The sequence below is a fragment of the Oncorhynchus mykiss genome, chromosome 16 (assembly GCF_057628025.1).
Source record: "Oncorhynchus mykiss isolate SJ-2025 chromosome 16, ASM5762802v1, whole genome shotgun sequence".
Taxonomy (NCBI): domain Eukaryota; kingdom Metazoa; phylum Chordata; class Actinopteri; order Salmoniformes; family Salmonidae; genus Oncorhynchus; species Oncorhynchus mykiss.
Genome location: NC_143037.1, coordinates 1,638,091 through 1,658,282, shown reverse-complemented (window position 1 = coordinate 1,658,282; position 20,192 = coordinate 1,638,091). Strand labels below are relative to the sequence as shown.

General features: G+C 42.7%; 1 protein-coding gene across 11 annotated transcripts in view; it reads right to left on the bottom strand.

Annotated features, from left to right (window-relative positions):
- arid4b (AT-rich interaction domain 4B) overlaps window positions 1–20,192 on the bottom strand; it is a 212,280-nt gene that overhangs the window by 183,347 nt on the left and 8,741 nt on the right. For all 11 annotated transcript variants that reach the window (XM_090201726.1, XM_090201728.1, XM_090201729.1 and 8 more), the window contains exon 2: window positions 10,584–10,637. In XM_090201726.1, the coding sequence (XP_090057852.1) occupies window positions 10,584–10,589 (6 nt within the window). In that variant the 5' untranslated portion in view covers window positions 10,590–10,637. The remainder of the gene's footprint in view (window positions 1–10,583; window positions 10,638–20,192) is intronic.

Here is a 20,192-nt window from a genome sequence, read left to right as displayed (position 1 = left end):
ATCATTTATTTTGTAGTAATAATAATAAATCATAATAGTAATACTAGTAATAATAATAGTAATAGTAATAATACTAATAGTAATATAATCGTAATAATAATCACAATAGTAATACTTAATAATAATACTAGTAATAATGATAATACTCATAATAATAATAATAACAATTCTAGTAATAATAATAATAATAACACTCAGAAAAATAACAATACTAGTAATAATAATAATACTAGCAATGATAATAATACTAGTAATAATACTACTATTAATAACAATACTAGCAATAATAATAATACTAGCAATGATAATAATACTAGTAATAATACAACTATTAATAACAATACTAGCAATGATAATACGAGTAATATTAATAATAATAATAATACCAGTAATAATAATAATACTAGTAATGATAATAATAACAATAATAATAACAATAATAATACCAACAATAATAATAATAATAATAATAGTAATAATACCAGTAATAATAATAATACTGGTAATGATAATAATAACAATAATAATAATAATAATAGTAATAATAATAATAATAGTAATAATAATAATAACAATACCAGTAATGATAATAATAACAACAATAATAATACTGGTAATAATAATAATAATACTAGTAATAATATTAATAGTAGTAATAATAACAATACTAGTAATAATACCAATAATAATACCAGTAATAATAATAATAGTAATAGTAATAATAATACAACCAGTAATACTAGTAATAAGAATAATAGTAATTAAAAGTATAATACTACTACCAATATTACATATAATAATAATAATAATAATAGTAATACTAGTAATAGTAATAATACGTATAATACTACTGCTACTAATATATATAAAAGTAATACAACTAATAATAATAAGTATAATAGTAATAATAATAATAGTAATAATAATTGTAATAACAATAGTAATAATACTAGTAATAGTAATAATAGTAATAATAATAATATAATCATAATAGTAAAAATTATAAAACGAGGACGACTATTAGGTGTAGGCAACAGAACTTGAGAGTTATTTTAAGCTATTTGAGCTTCGAATCGTAGTGTTGAAAGGACAGCATCGTAACCAAGTGATAAATATCGTTCTGGGTTCCACTGCGCAAGAGGGGTTCCGTGGAGTTTTATGAACGTCAAGGCAGACTAGGGCTAGGCGATATGCGCAAAATATTGAATCAGTACTTTAAAAAAAAGGTTTTTGAATAACACAAGTTCTACATTTTATGAGTAGTGAGTGATCCCAGGTTGCTTTATGAGTAGTGAGTGATCCCAGGGTGCTTTATGAGTAGTGAGTGATCCCAGGGTGCTTTATGAGTAGTGAGTGATCCCAGGGTGCTTTATGAGTAGTGAGTGATCCCAGGGTGCTTTATGAGTAGTGAGTAGTGATCCCAGGGTGCTTTATGAGTAGTGAGTGATCCCAGGGTTGCTTTATGAGTAGTGAGTGATCCCAGGGTGCTTTATGAGTAGTGAGTGATCCCAGGGTGCTTTATGAGTAGTGAGTGATCCCAGGGTTGCTTTATGAGTAGTGAGTGATCCCAGGGTGCTTTATGAGTAGTGAGTGATCCCAGGGTGCTTTGTGAGTAGTGAGTGATCCCAGGGTGCTTTGTGAGTAGTGAGTGATCCCAGGGTTGCTTTATGAGTAGTGAGTGATCCCAGGGTGCTTTATGAGTAGTGAGTGATCCCAGGTTGCTTTATGAGTAGTGAGTGATCCCAGGGTGCTTTATGAGTAGTGAGTGATCCCAGGGTGCTTTATGAGTAGTGAGTGATCCCAGGGTGCTTTATGAGTAGTGAGTGATCCCAGGTTGCTTTATGAGTAGTGAGTGATCCCAGGGTGCTTTATGAGTAGTGAGTGATCCCAGGTTGCTTTATGAGTAGTGAGTGATCCCAGGGTGCTTTATGAGTAGTGAGTGATCCCAGGGTGCTTTATGAGTAGTGAGTGATCCCAGGGTGCTTTATGAGTAGTGAGTGATCCCAGGGTGCTTTATGAGTAGTGAGTGATCCCAGGGTGCTTTATGAGTAGTGAGTGATCCCAGGTTGCTTTATGAGTAGTGAGTGATCCCAGGGTGCTTTATGAGTAGTGAGTGATCCCAGGTTGCTTTATGAGTAGTGAGTGATCCTAGGGGTGGCAACATACATTCTAAGTGATTTCAATGGGTCTTTCTCCATTCTGATTGGTTTATATTGTTCAATTCAACTTCAACCAAAACAAAATGGCAGCACTTTTATAATTTCTGCATTTCCTGCACTCAATCGCAGTGGTGGAAAAAGTACCCAATTCTCATACTTGAAAATAATACAGTATAAGTAAAGACACGTTAATAGAAAATTACTCAAGTAAAAGTTACCCAGTAAAATACTACAAGTATTTGGATTGAAATACACTTAAGTATCAAAAATAAATGTAATTGATAAAATATACTTAAGTATCAAAAGTAAAAAATGATTTCAAATTCCTTATATTAAGCAAACCAGGCGGCACCATTTCATTGTTTTTATTTATAGATAGCCAGGGGAACACTCCAACACTCAGACATCATTACAGATAGTCAGGGGAACACTCCAACACTCAGACATCATTACAGATAGCCAGGGGAACACTCCAACACTCAGACATCATTACAGATAGCCAGGGGAACACTCCAACACTCAGACATCATTACAGATAGCCAGGGGAACACTCCAACACTCAGACATCATTACAGATAGCCAGGGGAACACTCCAACACTCAGACATCATTACAGATAGCCAGGGGAACACTCCAACACTCAGACATCATTTACAGATAGCCAGGGGAACACTCCAACACTCAGATATCATTACAGATAGCCAGGGGCAAACTCCAACACTCAGACATCATTACAGATAGTCAGGGGCACACTCCAACACTCAGACATCATTACGGATAGCCAGGGGAACACTCCAACACTCAGACATCATTACAGATAGCCAGGGGAACACTCCAACACTCAGACATCATTACGGATAGCCAGGGGAACACTCCAACACTCAGACATCATTACAGATAGCCAGGGGCAAACTCCAACACTCAGACATCATTACAGATAGCCAGGGGAACACTCCAACACTCAGACATCATTACAGATAGCCAGGGGAACACTCCAACACTCAGACATCATTACAGATAGCCAGGGGAACACTCCAACACTCAGACATCATTACGGATAGCCAGGTGCACACTCCAACACTCAGACATCATCTACAGATAGCCAGGGGCACACTCCAACACTCAGACATCATTACAGATAGCCAGGGGAACACTCCAACACTCAGACATCATTACAGATAGCCAGGGGAACACTCCAACACTCAGACATCATTACGGATAGCCAGGGGAACACTCCATCACTCAGACATCATTACAGATAGCCAGGGGAACACTCCAACACTCAGACATCATTACAGATAGCCAGGGGAACACTCCATCACTCAGACATCATTACAGATAGCCAGGGGAACACTCCAACACTCAGACATCATTACAGATAGCCAGGGGAACACTCCAACACTCAGACATCATTACAGATAGCCAGGGGAACACTCCAACACTCAGACATCATTACAGATAGCCAGGGGAACACTCCAACACTCAGACATCATTACAGACAGCCAGGGGCACACTCCAACACTCAGACATCATTACAGATAGCCAGGGGAACACTCCAACACTCAGACATCATTACAGATAGCCAGGGGAACACTCCAACACTCAGACATCATTACAGATAGCCAGGGGAACACTCCAACACTCAGACATCATTACAGATAGCCAGGGGCACACTCCAACACTCAGACATCATTACAGATAGCCAGGGGAACACTCCAACACTCAGACATCATTACAGATAGCCAGGGGCACACTCCAACACTCAGACATCATTACAGATAGCCAGGGGAACACTCAGACATCATTACAGATAGCCAGGGGAACACTCCAACACTCAGACATCATTACGGATAGCCAGGGGAACACTCCAACACTCAGACATCATTACAGATAGCCAGGGGAACACTCCAACACTCAGACATCATTACAGATAGCCAGGGGAACACTCCAACACTCAGACATCATTACAGATAGCCAGGGGAACACTCCAACACTCAGACATCATTACAGATAGCCAGGGGAACACTCCAACACTCAGACATCATTACAGATAGCCAGGGGAACACTCCAACACTGAGACATCATTACAGATAGCCAGGGGCACACTCCAACACTCAGACATCATTACAGACAGCCAGGGGAACACTCCAACACTCAGACATCATTACAGATAGCCAGGGGAACACTCCAACACTCAGACATCATTACAGATAGCCAGGGGAACACTCCAACACTCAGACATCATTACAGACAGCCAGGGGAACACTCCAACACTCAGACATCATTACAGATAGCCAGGGGAACACTCCAACACTCAGACATCATTACAGATAGCCAGGGGAACACTCCAACACTCAGACATCATTACAGATAGCCAGGGGAACACTCCAACACTCAGACATCATTACAGATAGCCAGGGGAACACTCCAACACTCAGACATCATTACAGATAGCCAGGGGAACACTCCAACACTCAGACATCATTACAGATAGCCAGGGGCACACTCCAACACTCAGACATCATTACAGATAGCCAGGGGAACACTCCAACACTCAGACATCATTACAGATAGCCAGGGGAACACTCCAACACTCAGACATCATTACAGATAGCCAGGGGAACACTCCAACACTCAGACATCATTACAGATAGCCAGGGGAACACTCCAACACTGAGACATCATTACAGATAGCCAGGGGCACACTCCAACACTCAGACATCATTACAGACAGCCAGGGGCACACTCCAACACTCAGACATCATTACAGATAGCCAGGGGAACACTCCAACACTCAGACATCATTACAGATAGCCAGGGGCACACTCCAACACTCAGACATCATTACAGATAGCCAGGGGCACACTCCAACACTCAGACATCATTACAGATAGCCAGGGGAACACTCCAACACTCAGACATCATTACAGATAGCCAGGGGAACACTCCAACACTCAGACATCATCTACAGATAGCCAGGGGAACACTCCAACACTGAGACATCATTACAGATAGCCAGGGGAACACTCCAACACTGAGACATCATTACAGATAGCCAGGGGAACACTCCAACACTCAGACATCATTACAGATAGCCAGGGGAACACTCCAACACTCAGACATCATTACAGATAGCCAGGGGAACACTCCAACACTCAGACATCATTACAGATAGCCAGGGGAACACTCCAACACTCAGACATCATTACAGATAGCCAGGGGAACACTCCAACACTCAGACATCATTACAGATAGCCAGGGGAACACTCCAACACTCAGACATCATTACGGATAGCCAGGGGAACACTCCAACACTCAGACATCATTACAGATAGCCAGGGGAACACTCCAACACTCAGACATCATTACAGATAGCCAGGGGCACACTCCAACACTCAGACATCATTACAGATAGCCAGGGGAACACTCCAACACTCAGACATCATTACGGATAGCCAGGGGCACACTCCAACACTCAGACATCATTACAGATAGCCAGGGGCACACTCCAACACTCAGACATCATTACAGATAGCCAGGGGCACACTCCAACACTCAGACATCATTACAGATAGCCAGGGGCACACTCCAACACTCAGACATCATTACAGATAGCCAGGGGAACACTCCAACACTCAGACATCATTACAGATAGCCAGGGGCACACTCCAACACTCAGACATCATTACGGATAGCCAGGGGAACACTCCAACACTCAGACATCATTACGGATAGCCAGGGGAACACTCCAACACTCAGACATCATTACAGATAGCCAGGGGAACACTCCAACACTCAGACATCATTACAGATAGCCAGGGGAACACTCCAACACTCAGACATCATTACAGATAGCCAGGGGAACACTCCAACACTCAGACATCATTACAGATAGCCAGGGGAACACTCCAACACTCAGACATAATTTACAAACAAAGCATATGTGTTTAGTCAGTCCGCCACACCAGAGGCAGGAGATGACCAGGGATGTTCTCTTGACAAGTGTGTGAATTGGACCATTTTCATGCCCTGCTAAGCATTCAAAATGTAACGACTACTTTCGGTATCTGGGAAAATGTATGGAGTAAAAGGTACAGTATTTTCTTTAGGAATGTAGCGAAGTAAAAGTTGTCAAAAATATAAAAAAATAGTAAGGTAAGATACCAAAAATTAGACTTAAGTAGTACTTGAAAGTATTTTTAAGTAAGTACTTTACACCACTGCTCAATTGAGATCATTTCCACACTGCCACGTAGGGCTGCACGATATGGGCAAATCATCTAGGGCTTATTTTTAACCACCAAATATCGCAATTGCGATTTGACTTGCGAATTAGAGCAAAACTGTTGGAATCATGGATATAGAATGACTATTCTAATTCTAAAGTTAGAATATAACAGCGGGCACTTTGAATAGAGTGTTGTTTGAGATGACAACAAATTAAATGCCAGGGAGGAGTTATTGTGACAGGGTAGGAACTAAAGTGTTGATAAGTGTTTCCTAGGGGACTCTACAAGCTTTGGCTACATTGCATGTTCTCTTAGCTACTTCATGTCGCTAACATATTCTTGCTTTGCATATTCCTCTTTGATTTAAAAAAATACTGTTGCACAAACAAAATGCTAATTTAGGTCTACACCATCACTGGTATTATCAGGCTGTATTAGTTAGCTACGTTTGCTCTTACTCAGAACATGTATTAGCATTAGCAGCTAACAATTAGCGTCACAAGATTTAGGGTAACTTGCTAAGAAAAAAGACAAACTAGCTGTTTGCTGATGTTAGAAACATAAGCTAATAGTGTCATTATAGAACGCTGGTGGATTTATATTAAGAAACAAAGTGAAAACAACATTGTTGTCATCAACATGCTGCATTGACCATGCAGACTGAACGCAGGTGTCTCGTGGTTGAGGAACATCCTTGAGTGACGTGGCGTGGCTTGGACTGTGTGGAAAGTGGCACGGAGAGAAAGAGCGGCAAGAGAGAACTCAAGTAGTGAAGTTAAACTATAAAAATGGACATTACACATGGCGTATTTAACATTTAACAAAAAAAACATTCAAACGGTATAGTAATACCGGTATAGTTAAAACCCAAACCGGTCCCCTGCATCAACACCTGTATATCATAAAATACGGTATACCGCCCAGCCCTAAGGCAGACACGGTGAATTTGGATCCTAGATCTCGTTGGTGTGAGGATCAGGTTCATGAATCAGTTGGTAAATTAAGTATTCTATTTTACCTTTATTTAACTCGGCAAGTCAGTTTAAGAACAAATTCTTATTTTCAATGACGAACGACAGATTTGTCAGACTTGTCAGCTCAGGGGTTTGAACTTGCAACCTTCCGGTTACTAGTCCAACGCTCTAACCACTAGGCTACCCTGCCGCGCCAGCAACAGCCATTTGCCATAGCCACATCAGGACTACTCAGAGCTATTCTGCTTCATCTGGAATAGACTACATTTTCTTATCATGATTCTTCACAACAGTCTAAAATAAACCATGGATTTACTATACTTATTTTAAATGTAGATGTTCCAAAAGGTCAGAATCAGTGGCTTGTAGGCTGTGTGCGAAGCCAGGAGATGCTAAATGTGTTTGTTAATTAACGGTCAGTTAACGTGACCACCACAGCCCTAGCTGAATCCCTCCTTCCATTCCATAGAGGTTCTCAAGGATGAAATGTGCTCTTTGTCCACTAGGCTGGAGTCATTTCAACACCACTCACTACGACTAACCCACCAGGGGTTACCTTGGCAATGGCATGACTATGTTCAGACCTTTTTCCACATGATAAGAAATGCGGAAAATGTGTTGTTATTCATTTCATTATTTTATATAACCTTTATTTAACTCATTCATTTCATTAACGCTGGTACGATGCTTGAAATGGAATACAATAAATTCAGCAACGGTACTAGTCTGTTTTCTGTTCCATGTGAGCATCTTGTGAGAACGGAGAATCGTTTCAACATTATTTCACACCGAGTAAAGAAACCGAGCAGCTCTACTCACATCATACATGTCACATAAGTTGCCGATTGCCCCCACTCACAATGTAATATCCAAAAATGACAGACCTATCGTTCTCCATATTAAACTCACTCCTTTTACTCTCATATCAGACACCAACAAGAAACTGGGACATATCCTGCAGGTAGGCAAAAGTCTGCAGAGAAGGTTACCATAGAAACAACAGGAGAGGCTGTCAGTCACAACACAAAGTACAAGCTACAACAGAGTGGTATATAAACTAGAAAATACAGTAGAATCCCCAGATCCTCCCCACCCCACAAATAGCCCGGTAGAATCCCCAGATCCTCCCCACAAATAGCCCGGTAGAATCCCCAGATCCTCCCCACAAATAGCCCAGTAGAATCCCCAGATCCTCCCTACAAATAGCCCAGTAGAATCCCCAGATCCTCCCCACAAATAGCCCAGTAGAATCCCCAGATCCTCCCCACAAACAGCCCAGTAGAATCCCCAGATCCTCCCCGGCCCAATTTTTCAGTTTTTGATTTGTTAAAAAAGTTTGAAATATCCAATAAATGCCGTTCCACTTCATGATTGTGTCCCACTTGTTGTTGATTCTTCACAAAAAAATACAGTTTTATATCTTTATGTTTGAAGCCTGAAATGTGGCAAAAGGTCGCAAAGTTCAAGGGGGCCGAATACTTTCGCAAGGCACTGTATTTTTAAACCTGCATATTTAGTTAATACTGCCTGCTAACATGAATTTATTTTAACTAGAGAAATTGTGTCACTTCTCTTGCGTTCTGTGCAACAGAGTCAGGGTATATGCAGCAGTTTGGGCCACCTGGCTCGTTGCGAACTGTGTGAAAACTTTCTTCCTAACAAAGACAGCCAACTTCGCCAAACAAAAGAGCATTTGCTAAAATCGTTGCACGAATCAATACATCAATGCCTTTCTTAAAATCAATATACAGAAGTGTATATTCTTTAAAACTGCATATTTAGTTAAAATAAATTAATCTTAGCAGGCAATATTAAACTAGAGAAAATGTGTCACTTCTCTTGCGTTCAATGAACGCAGAGTCAGGGTATATGCAACAGTTTGGGCCACCTGGCTAGTTGCAAACTAATTTGCAATAATGTTACGTAATTATGACATACATTGAAGGTTGTGCAATCTAAAAGCAATATTTAGACTTAGGGATACCACCCGTTAGATAAAATACAGAACGGTTCCGTATTTCACTGAAAGAATAAAAGTTTTGTTTACGAAATGGATAGTGTCTGGATTTGACCATATTAATGACCAAAGGCTCGTATTTCTGTGTGTTATTATATTATAATTAAGTCTATGATTTGATAGAGCAGTCTGACTGAGCGGTGGTAGGCAGCAGCAGGCTCGTAAGCATTCATTCAAACAGCTCTTCGCAATGCATGAAGCACAGTGCTGTTTATGACTTCAAGCCTATCATCTCCCGAGATTAGGCTGGCAATACTAAAGTACCTATTAGAACATCCAATAGTCAAAGGCATATGAAATACTAATGGTATAGAGAGAAATAGTCCTATAATTCCTATAATAACTACAACCTAAAACCTCTTACCTTGGAATATTGAAGACTCATGTTAAAAGGAACCACCAGCTTTCATATGTTCTCATGTTCTGAGCAAGGAACTGAAACGTTAGCTTTCTTACATGGCACATATTGCACTTTTACGTTCTTCTCCAACACTTTGTTTTTGCATTATTTAAACCAAATTGAACATGTTTCATTATTTATTTGAGACTAAATGGATTTTATTGATGTATTAAATTAAGTTAAAATAAAAGTGTTCATTGTTCATTCATTGTTGTAATTGTCATTATTACATATATATATATATATGTATAAAACATTGAAATGTATCCATATCACAAGAGGCTCCTCCCTGTCTGTACAACATGAACTAGCCACAACTAAACCTGAGGGACAATGTTGATTGGCCGGAAGAATGATGTCCAATGAGGTTGCAAGCTTAAAGTGGGAGTGGGGATTCGATTGGCACAGCATTGTCCAATGAGGTTGTAGGGTGAACCCACAACCACAGAGTTTATTTTTACTGTCTTTGTCCACAGCTGCAGGGGCTCGAGAGCAATGACGTTTGTACACAATTGTTGCACCGTTTTCAGGGGCCCTTTTAGGATCTTGGCATTGCTTTCAGAACTAATGGCTAAAAAGTTACAAAATGTACAGAAAATCTCATATATTTCATGAATTTCAAGTCTACTTAGTCCACAGTGGTAAAAGGATTTTACTTCATGAATTACTGCCCGTGCACACATTTATCATCAAACTTCACAAATACACACAATGGTCTTTTCAGACATGCAAATGATCTGTGAAGACACGGCAAGTTGCTTCTCCACAGTAAAAGAGATTTTAAAAATAACCATTTAAAAATTACCTTCATCTCTTTCCCAGTCCTCTGGGCTCCTCTTGAGTGACCAGCGTAACGATTCTGTGGATGAAAATGGACGTTTTGAAAACCGTGTCAGTCGTCTCACATCAGTTTATGACCCGACTCCACCATAACAATGTGTACAATACATTCTGTATAATAACTTTCTATGTAGGTGAAGGTTTGTGTACACTAGCCTGAGTGCCAGTCAGCCACCATCCTTCACTCTGTTGGCATTATGCCACAAGAAGACTGACACTCAGGCTAGTTTACACAAATCACACAATCTAACCTATTTATCAAGGTATACTAGAGTCATATCAGGAAACAGGAAACAGGGTGTTTGAGGTCTTCATATGACATCCCTTAATAAAATCACTCAATTGGGACAGTGTTTGTACAGTTCCTATGAATCACGTTTAAAATTAAAGAGGTTTCACACCAAAAATGTATAAAAGCATATTAATTAAACATAAACATTAAACATATAGTTGATATGCATGTTTGCCAATAACTAAAAAGTATGTTATTTCTGAAACTTCTGATTTGTCAAAAAGACGTGGGCAGTTATACCATGGTATTGGGATGGTTTTTACCGTTCAAACTATTTCTTTGACTTTTATTTTTTTTTAATACATGTGAATATTTGAAGCTACTTTTAAAGTAAATACCAGCAGTCAACTTGTGCAATACGTTAGGAGAATATATGCCACCGTTTCCTTTATGTCACCTGTCACCAGGACATACATTTTACTTTTCGGGCCACTAGCCACTGTGGTAGGTAGATTTTAAAAAATCAACAAAAATATATTTTTGCCGCTAAAATTACAGCACACAAACCAGCTCTTCACATGCGCACAGACCCTATCCAGGAAATGTTGCAGTGTACTGTGGGATAGGCGATATAGGATTCGTAGTTCTTTGACTGTGTGTGATAAATTTACCAGCTGTGAAACAAATATCGGCAGAAATACTTTTGGAAAACAGCTACTGACACATTTATTTTACTATAAATGTGATCATACTTGACTATTTTTATTCACAAATACGAGTGAAATGCTCTGTGGAGCTCCGACCACCTGCCAACGTGGCTGGTGGAATAAACATCTTACCCACAATGCCAAAACATACCCGCACTTGGCAGGTATCGGGTGTTCATTTTATGCTCTGCCCGTCACATTACGGTAGTCCCCAGGCCCATCACATTACGGTAGTCCCCAGACCAGTCACATTACAGAAGTCCCCAGGCCAATCACATTACGGTAGTCCCCAGGCCAATCACATTACGGTAGTCCCCAGGCCAATCACATTACGGTAGTCCCCAGGCCCGTCATATGTAGTCCCCAGGCCCATCACATTACGGTAGTCCCCAGGCCCGTCACATTACGGTAGTCCCCAGGCCAGTCACATTACGGTAGTCCCCAGGCCAGTCACATTACGGTAGTCCCCAGAAACGTCACATTACGGTAGTTCCCAGGCCCGTCACATTACGGTAGTCCCCAGACCAGTCACATTACAGAAGTCCCCAGGCCAATCACATTACGGTAGTCCCCAGGCCAATCACATTACGGTAGTCCCCAGGCCAATCACATTACGGTAGTCCCCAGGCCAATCACATTACGGTAGTCCCCAGGCCCGTCATATGTAGTCCCCAGGCCAATCACATTACGGTAGTCCCCAGGCCCGTCATATGTAGTCCCCAGGCCCATCACATTACGGTAGTCCCCAGGCCCATCACATTACGGTAGTCCCCAGGCCCGTCACATTACGGTAGTCCCCAGGCCCATCACATTACGGTAGTCCCCAGGCCCGTCATATGTAGTCCCCAGGCCAATCACATTACGGTAGTCCCCAGGCCCGTCATATGTAGTCCCCAGGCCCATCACATTACGGTAGTCCCCAGGCCCATCACATTACGGTAGTCCCCAGGCCCGTCACATTACGGTAGTCCCCAGGCCAGTCACATTACAAAAGTCCCCAGGCCAATCACATCACAGAAGTCCCCAGGCCAATCACATCACAGAAGTCCCCAGGCCAATCACATCACAGACGTCCCCAGGCCAATCATATTACAGAAGACCCCAGGCCCGTCACATTACGGTAGTCCCCAGGCCAATCACATTACAGAAGTCCCCAGGCCAATCACATTACAGAAGTCCCCAGGCCAATCACATTACAGTTGTCCCCAGGCCAATGACATTACGGTAGTCCCCAAGCCCGTCATATTACGGTAGTCTCCAGGCCCGTCACATTACGGTAGTCCCCAGGCCCATCACATTACGGTAGTCCCCAGGCCTGTCACATTACGGTAGTCCCCAGGCCCGTCACATCACGGTAGTCCCCAGGCCCGTCACATTACGGTAGTCCCCAGGCCTGTCACATTACGGTAGTCCCCAGGCCCGTCACATTACGGTAGTCCCCAGGCCCATCACATTACGGTAGTCCCCAGGTCAATCACATTACGTAGTCCCCAGGCCCATCACAGTACGGTAGTCCCCATGCCCGTCACATTACGGTAGTCCCCAGGCCAATCACATTATAGAAGTCCCCAGGCCCATCACATTACAGAAGTCCCCAGGCCAATCACAATACAGAAGTCCCCAGGCCCGTCATATTACGGTAGTCCCCAGGACAATCACATTACGGTAGTCCCCAGGCCCGTCATATTACGGTAGTCCCCAGGACAATCACATTACGGTAGTCCCCAGGCCCGTCATATTACGGTAGTCCCCAGGACAATCACATTACGGTAGTCCCCAGGCCCGTCATATTACGGTAGTCCCCAGGCCCGTCAGATTACGGTAGTCCCCAGGTCAATCACATTACGGTAGTCCCCAGGCCCGTCACAGTATGGTAGTCCCCAGCCCTGTCACATTACGGTAGTCCCCAGACCTGTCACAATACGGTAGTCACCAGACCCATCACATTAAGGTAGTCCCCAGGCCCGTCACATTATGGTAGTCCCCAGGCCCGTCACATTACGGTAGTCCCCAGGCCCGTCACATTACGGTAGTCCCCAGGCCCATCACATTACAGTAGCGTCCAAGCATTAGGTCAATCACATTACAAAAGTCCCCAGGCCAATCACATCACAGAAGTCCCCAGGCCAATCACATCACAGAAGTCCCCAGGCCAATCACATCACAGACGTCCCCAGGCCAATCATATTACAGAAGACCCCAGGCCCGTCACATTACGGTAGTCCCCAGGCCAATCACATTACAGAAGTCCCCAGGCCAATCACATTACAGAAGTCCCCAGGCCAATCACATTACAGAAGTCCCCAGGCCAATCACATTACAGTTGTCCCCAGGCCAATGACATTACGGTAGTCCCCAAGCCCGTCATATTACGGTAGTCTCCAGGCCCGTCACATTACGGTAGTCCCCAGGCCCATCACATTACAGTAGCGTCCAAGCATTAGGTCAATCACATTACAAAAGTCCCCAGGCCAATCACATCACAGAAGTCCCCAGGCCAATCACATCACAGAAGTCCCCAGGCCAATCACATCACAGACGTCCCCAGGCCAATCATATTACAGAAGACCCCAGGCCCGTCACAGTATGGTAGTCCCCAGCCCTGTCACATTACGGTAGTCCCCAGACCTGTCACAATACGGTAGTCACCAGACCCATCACATTAAGGTAGTCCCCAGGCCCGTCACATTACGGTAGTCCCCAGGCCCGTCACATTACGGTAGTCCCCAGGCCCGTCACATTACGGTAGTCCCCAGGCCCATCACATTACAGTAGCGTCCAAGCATTAGGTCAATCACATTACAGAAGTCCCCAGGCCAATCACATTACAGAAGTCCCCAGGCCAATCACATTACAGAAGTCCCCAGGCCCATCACATTACAGAAGTCCCCAGGCCAACCACATTAGAGAAGTCCCCAGGCCAATCACATTACAGAAGTCCCCAGGGCAATCACATTACAGAAGTCCCCAGGCCAATCACATTACAGAAGTCCCCAGGCCCATCACGTCCTCAGTCCTGTGGTGTTTGTTTACTAGCACACAACCCGAGTGACATCTTCACTGTTGCGGTGATCTAATTACGTTGACATTTTAGTCATTTAGCAGATGCTGTAATCTAGAGCAATTTACAGTCGTGAGTCATTTAGCAGATGCTCTTATCTTTAAAAGTCTTAAAAGTTGACACACCTACTCATTCAAGTTTTTTTTAAACTCTTAAACAACCCTTTGCCTTGGTGACAGCTTTGCACACGCTTGGCATTCCCTCAACCAGCTTCACCTGGAATGCTTTTCCAACCGTCTTGAAGGAGTTCCCACATATACTGAGCACTTGTTGGCTGCTTTTCCTTCACTCTGCAGTCCAACTCATCCCAAACCATCTCAATTGGGTTGAGGTCAGGTGATTGTGGAAGCCAGGTAATCTGATGCAGCACTCCATCACTCTCCTTCTTGGTCAAATAGCCCTTACACAGCCTGGAGGTGTGTTGGGTCATTGTCCTGTTGAAAACAAATGAAAGTCCCACTAAGCCCAAACCAGATGGGATGACGTATCACTGAAGAATGCTGTGGTAGCCATGCTGGTTAAGTGTGCCTTGAATTCTAAATAAATCACTGACAGTGTCAGCAGCAAAGCAGCCACACACCATCACACCTCCTCCTCCATGCTTCACGGTGGGAACCACACATGCAGAGATCATCCGTTCATCTACTCTGCATCTCACAAAGACACCACGGTTGGAACCAAAAATGTCACATTTGGACTCCAGACCAAAGGACAAATTTCCACCGGTCTAATGCTCATTGCTCGTGTTTCTTGGTCAAAGCAAGTCTCTTCTTATTGGTATCCTTTAGTAGTGGTTTCTTTGCAGCAAATAAAGATCTGATTCACACAGTCTCCTCTGAACAGTTGATGTTGAGATGTGTCTGTTACTTGAACTCTGTGAAGCATTTATTTGGGCTGTAATTTCTGAGGCTGGTAACTCTAATGAACTTCTCCTCTGCAGCAGAGGTAACTCTGGGTCTTCCTTTCCTGTGGTGGTCCTCGTGAGAGCCAGTTTCATCATAGTGCTTGATGGTTTTGTGACTGCACTTGAAAAACACTACACTTGAAACTTTCAAAGGTCTGGAAATTTTCCTGATTGACTGACATTCATGTGTTGAAGTAATGATGGACTGTCATTTCTCTTTGCTTATTTGAGCTGTTCTTGCCATAATATGGACTTGGTCGTTTACCAAATAGGGCTATCTTCTGTATACCACGCCTACCTTGTCAAACAACTGATTGGCTAAAATGCATTACGCAAAGAAATTCCTTCAAATGAACGTTTAACAAGGCACGCCTTTTAATTGAAATGCATTCCACGTGACTACCTCGTGAAGCTGGTTGAGAGAATGCCAAGAGTGTGCAAAGCTGTCATCAAGGCACAGTGTAACTACTTTGAAGAATCTAAAATCTAAAATTAATGAGTAGGTGTCCAAACCTTTGACTGGTACTGGTTTGACTGTGGCCTGGAGACTATGTAACATATAAACAGTGCATTCGGAAATAATAATAATAATTATTATATTTAACCTTTAGTCAGTTAAGAACAAATTCTTACTTACAATGACAGCCTAGGAACAGTTAACTGCCTGTTCAGGGGCAGAACAACAGATTTTTACCTTGTCAGCTCGGGGATTTGATCCAGCAACCTTTCAGTTACTAGTCCAACGCTCTAACCACTAGGCTACCTGCCGCCCCCTTGACTTGATCCACATTTTGTTACACTGTTAAAATGGATTAAATAGTTTTTTTTCCCCTCATCAAGCTACACACAATACCCTAATGACACCTATAAGTATTTATGCTGCAGTAGTTTGTGTCGGGGGGGCTAGGGTCAGTTTGTTATATCCGGAGTAGTTCTCCTGTCCTATTCAGTGTCCTGTGTGAATTTAAGTGTGCTCTCTCTAATTCTCTCTTTCTTTCTCTCTCTCGGAGGACCTGAGCCCTAGGACCATGCCTCAGGACTACCTGACATGATGACTCCTTGCTGTCCCCAGTCCACCTGGCTGTGCTGCTGCTCCAGTTTCAACTGTTCTGCCTTATTATTATTGGACCATGCCGGTCATTTATGAACATTTGAACATCTTGGCCATGTTCTGTTATAATCTCCACCTGGCACAGCCAGAAGAGGACTGGCCACCCCACATAGCCTGGTTCCTCTCTAGGTTTCTTCCTAGGTTCTGGCCTTTCTAAGGAGTTTCCCCTAGCCACCGTGCTTCTACACCTGCATTGCTTGCTGTTTGGGGTTTTAGGCTGGGTTTCTGTACAGCACTTGGAGATATCAGCTGATGTACGAAGGGCTATATAAATACATTTGATTTGATGAAGCAAAAACAGTTCATTTTATTTTTGCAAACATATATTTTTTTAAATACAACGGAAATATGACATTTACATAAGTATTCAGACTCTTTACTCAGTACTTTGTTGAAGCACCTTTGGGAGCGATTACAGCCTCAAGTCTTCTTGGGTATGACGCTACAAGCTTGGCACACCTGTTTTTGGGGAGTTTCTCCCATTCTTCTCTGCAGATCCTCTCAAGCTCTGTCAGGTTGGATGGGGAGCGTCACTGCACAGCTATTTTCAGGTCTCTCCAGAGATGTTCGACCGGGTTCAAGTCTGGGCTCTGGCTGGGCCACTTAATGACATTCAGAGACCTGTCCCGAAGCCACTCCTGCGTTGGCTTGGCTGTGTGCTTAATGTCGTTGTTCTGTTGGAGGGTAAAATCTTCGCCCCAGTCTAAGGTTCTGAGCACTCTGGAGCAGGTTTTCATCAATGATCTTTCTGTACTTTGCTCCGTTCATCTTTCCCTCGATCCTGACTAGTCTCCCAGTCCCTGCCGCTGAAAAACATCCCCAGTGTATGATGCTGCCACCACCATGCTTCACACCATGCTTCACACCATGCTTCACAGTATGGATGGTGCCATGTTTCCTCCAGACATCTCCACAGAAAAATTCTGGAGCTCTGTCAGAGTGACCATCGGGTTCGTGGTCACCTCCCAGACCAAGGCCCTTCTCCCCCGATTGCTCAGTTTGGCCAGCTCTAGGAAGAGTCTTGGTGGTTCTAAACTTCTTCTATTTAAGAATGATGGAGGTTACTGTGTTCTTGGGAACCTTCAATGCTGCACAATCCTTTTGGTACCCTTCCCCAGATCTGTGTCTCGACACCATCCTGTCTCGGAGCTCTACGGGCGATTCCTTCGACCTCGTGGCTTGGTTTTTGCTCTGACATGCACTGTCTACTCATGCCCAATCAATTGAATTTACCACAGGTGGAAACAACCAGAGCTCAATTTCAAATCTTATAGCAAAGGGTCTGAAAACGTATGTAAATAAGGTATCCGTTTTTTTATATACATTTGCAAACATTTCTTACAAACCTCTTTTTGCTTTGACATTACGGTGTGTAGATTGATGATGTTTTTTTGTTGTATCCATTTTAGTATTTTAATACTGGTATCGAAGTCAAAATTCTGGTTAGCCGATCGTCCCTCTACGTAGCAAAGCTGCTGCTATGCCAGCCGCCACACACAGCCTGAGCACTGCACAATGCTGAGGAATGTCTAGCGGGGAGAATCAGCAGCAAGCTAGCTCATTCTCCAACAGAAATGTACAGTATTGAGAAACGGATGAATGACCAGTGACCAGAATCAAACTCCTGTTGCAAATATTAGTTTATGAATAATAAGGCGTGTGTCGACATGCCCGGACATGCACGCAATAAGCAAGCTAGCTAAGCTGATAGTTATGTGACCTGTTAGCAAAGATTGCTATAACTGACCCGTTCATCTGTGGCGTTAGCTAGCTATATTAGCTACTACGCTAGCTAGCTGGCTAGATGAACATGGTGCTAAGATATCATGATAGGAGCTAATATCCAGCGTAGCCAGCTAACGTTAGCCGGCTATCATTCTGAACATGCACCATTTTCAGCAACGAGCCATATGACTTGCAGTGTAACGTTAGCTATTTACTGGTGTAATCGGATACGTAACTTGACAGACGATTGTCTTAATAGGGAAAAGAAGGTTTAGCTACCTAAGAATCTTCCTGCGTGTTTATAGACCAAGACATTCGTGTGCGTTCTCACTTCTCAAAGTATTGGCAGATGAGTCACTCAGACAAAGTGCAGCGTCGTTTCATATTTTTTTTCCTACCCACGCTTTTTATCCTACCCGCGCTTTTTATCCTACCCACGCTTTTTATCCTACCCGCGCTTTTTTTCCTACCCGCGCTTTTTATCCTACCCGCGCTTTTTATCCTACCCACGCTTTATTTCCTACCCACGCTTTATTTCCTACCCACGCTTTATTTCCTACCCACGCTTTTTATCCTACCCACGCTTTTTATCCTACCCACGCTTTTTATCCTACCCACGCTTTTTACCCTACCCACGCTTTTTATCCTACCCACGCTTTTTATCCTACCCACGCTTTTTATCCTACCCACGCTTTTTATCCTACCCACGCTTTTTTTCCTACCCACGCGTTTTACCCTACCCACGCTTTTTATCCTACCCACGCTTTTTATCCTACCCACGCTTTTTATCCTACCCACGCTTTTTATCCTACCCACGCTTTTTATCCTACCCACGCTCTCCTTATTAGATATTATGCACATCTATGGCTTGGTAGCGAATGTCATCGCCATTGAGGTAGTTCTCATAGTAGCAGTAAACGTCACCAAGCGATATAAACGATGGAAAGAGATGCGAAAGGGAGTGGAACAAGCCAATTGAGTTGTTTCGAATTTGGAGGTAGGTCTTTTCCATCTTAATTTACCGAGTTTATCAAGAGATTTACCAGCAGGTATATTACAGCAGGTATATTACTGCAGGTATATTACAGCAGGTATTCTACAGCAGGCATATTACAGCAGGTATATTTCAGCAGGTATATTACAGCAGGTATATTACAGCAGGTATATTACAGCAGGTATATTTCAGCAGGTATATTTCAGCAGGTATATTACAGCAGCTATATTTCAGCAGGTATATTACAGCAGGTATATTACAGCAGGTATATTACAGCATGTATATTTCAGCAGGTATATTACAACAGGCATATTACAGCAGGTATATTACAGCAGGTATATTACAACAGGCATATTACAGCAGCTATATTTCAGCAGGTATATTACAGCAGGTATATTACAACAGGCATATTACAGCAGCTATATTTCAGCAGGTATATTACAGCAGGTATATTTCAGCAGGTATATTACAGCAGGTATATTACAGCAGGTATATTACAGCAGGTATATTTCAGCAGGTATATTACAGCAGGTATATTACAGCAGGTATATTTCAGCAGGTATATTTCAGCAGGTATATTTCAGCAGGTATATTACAGCAGGTATATTACATCAGCTATATTTCAGCAGGTATATTACAGCAGGTATATTTCAACAGGTATATTTCAGCAGGTATGTTTCAGCAGGTATATTACAGCAGGTATATTACAGCAGGTATATTTCAGCAGGTATATTACAGCAGGTATATTACAGCAGGTGTATTCTACAGCAGGTATATTACAGCAGGTATATTACAGCAGGTATATTACAGCAGGTATATTACAGCAGGTATATTACAGCA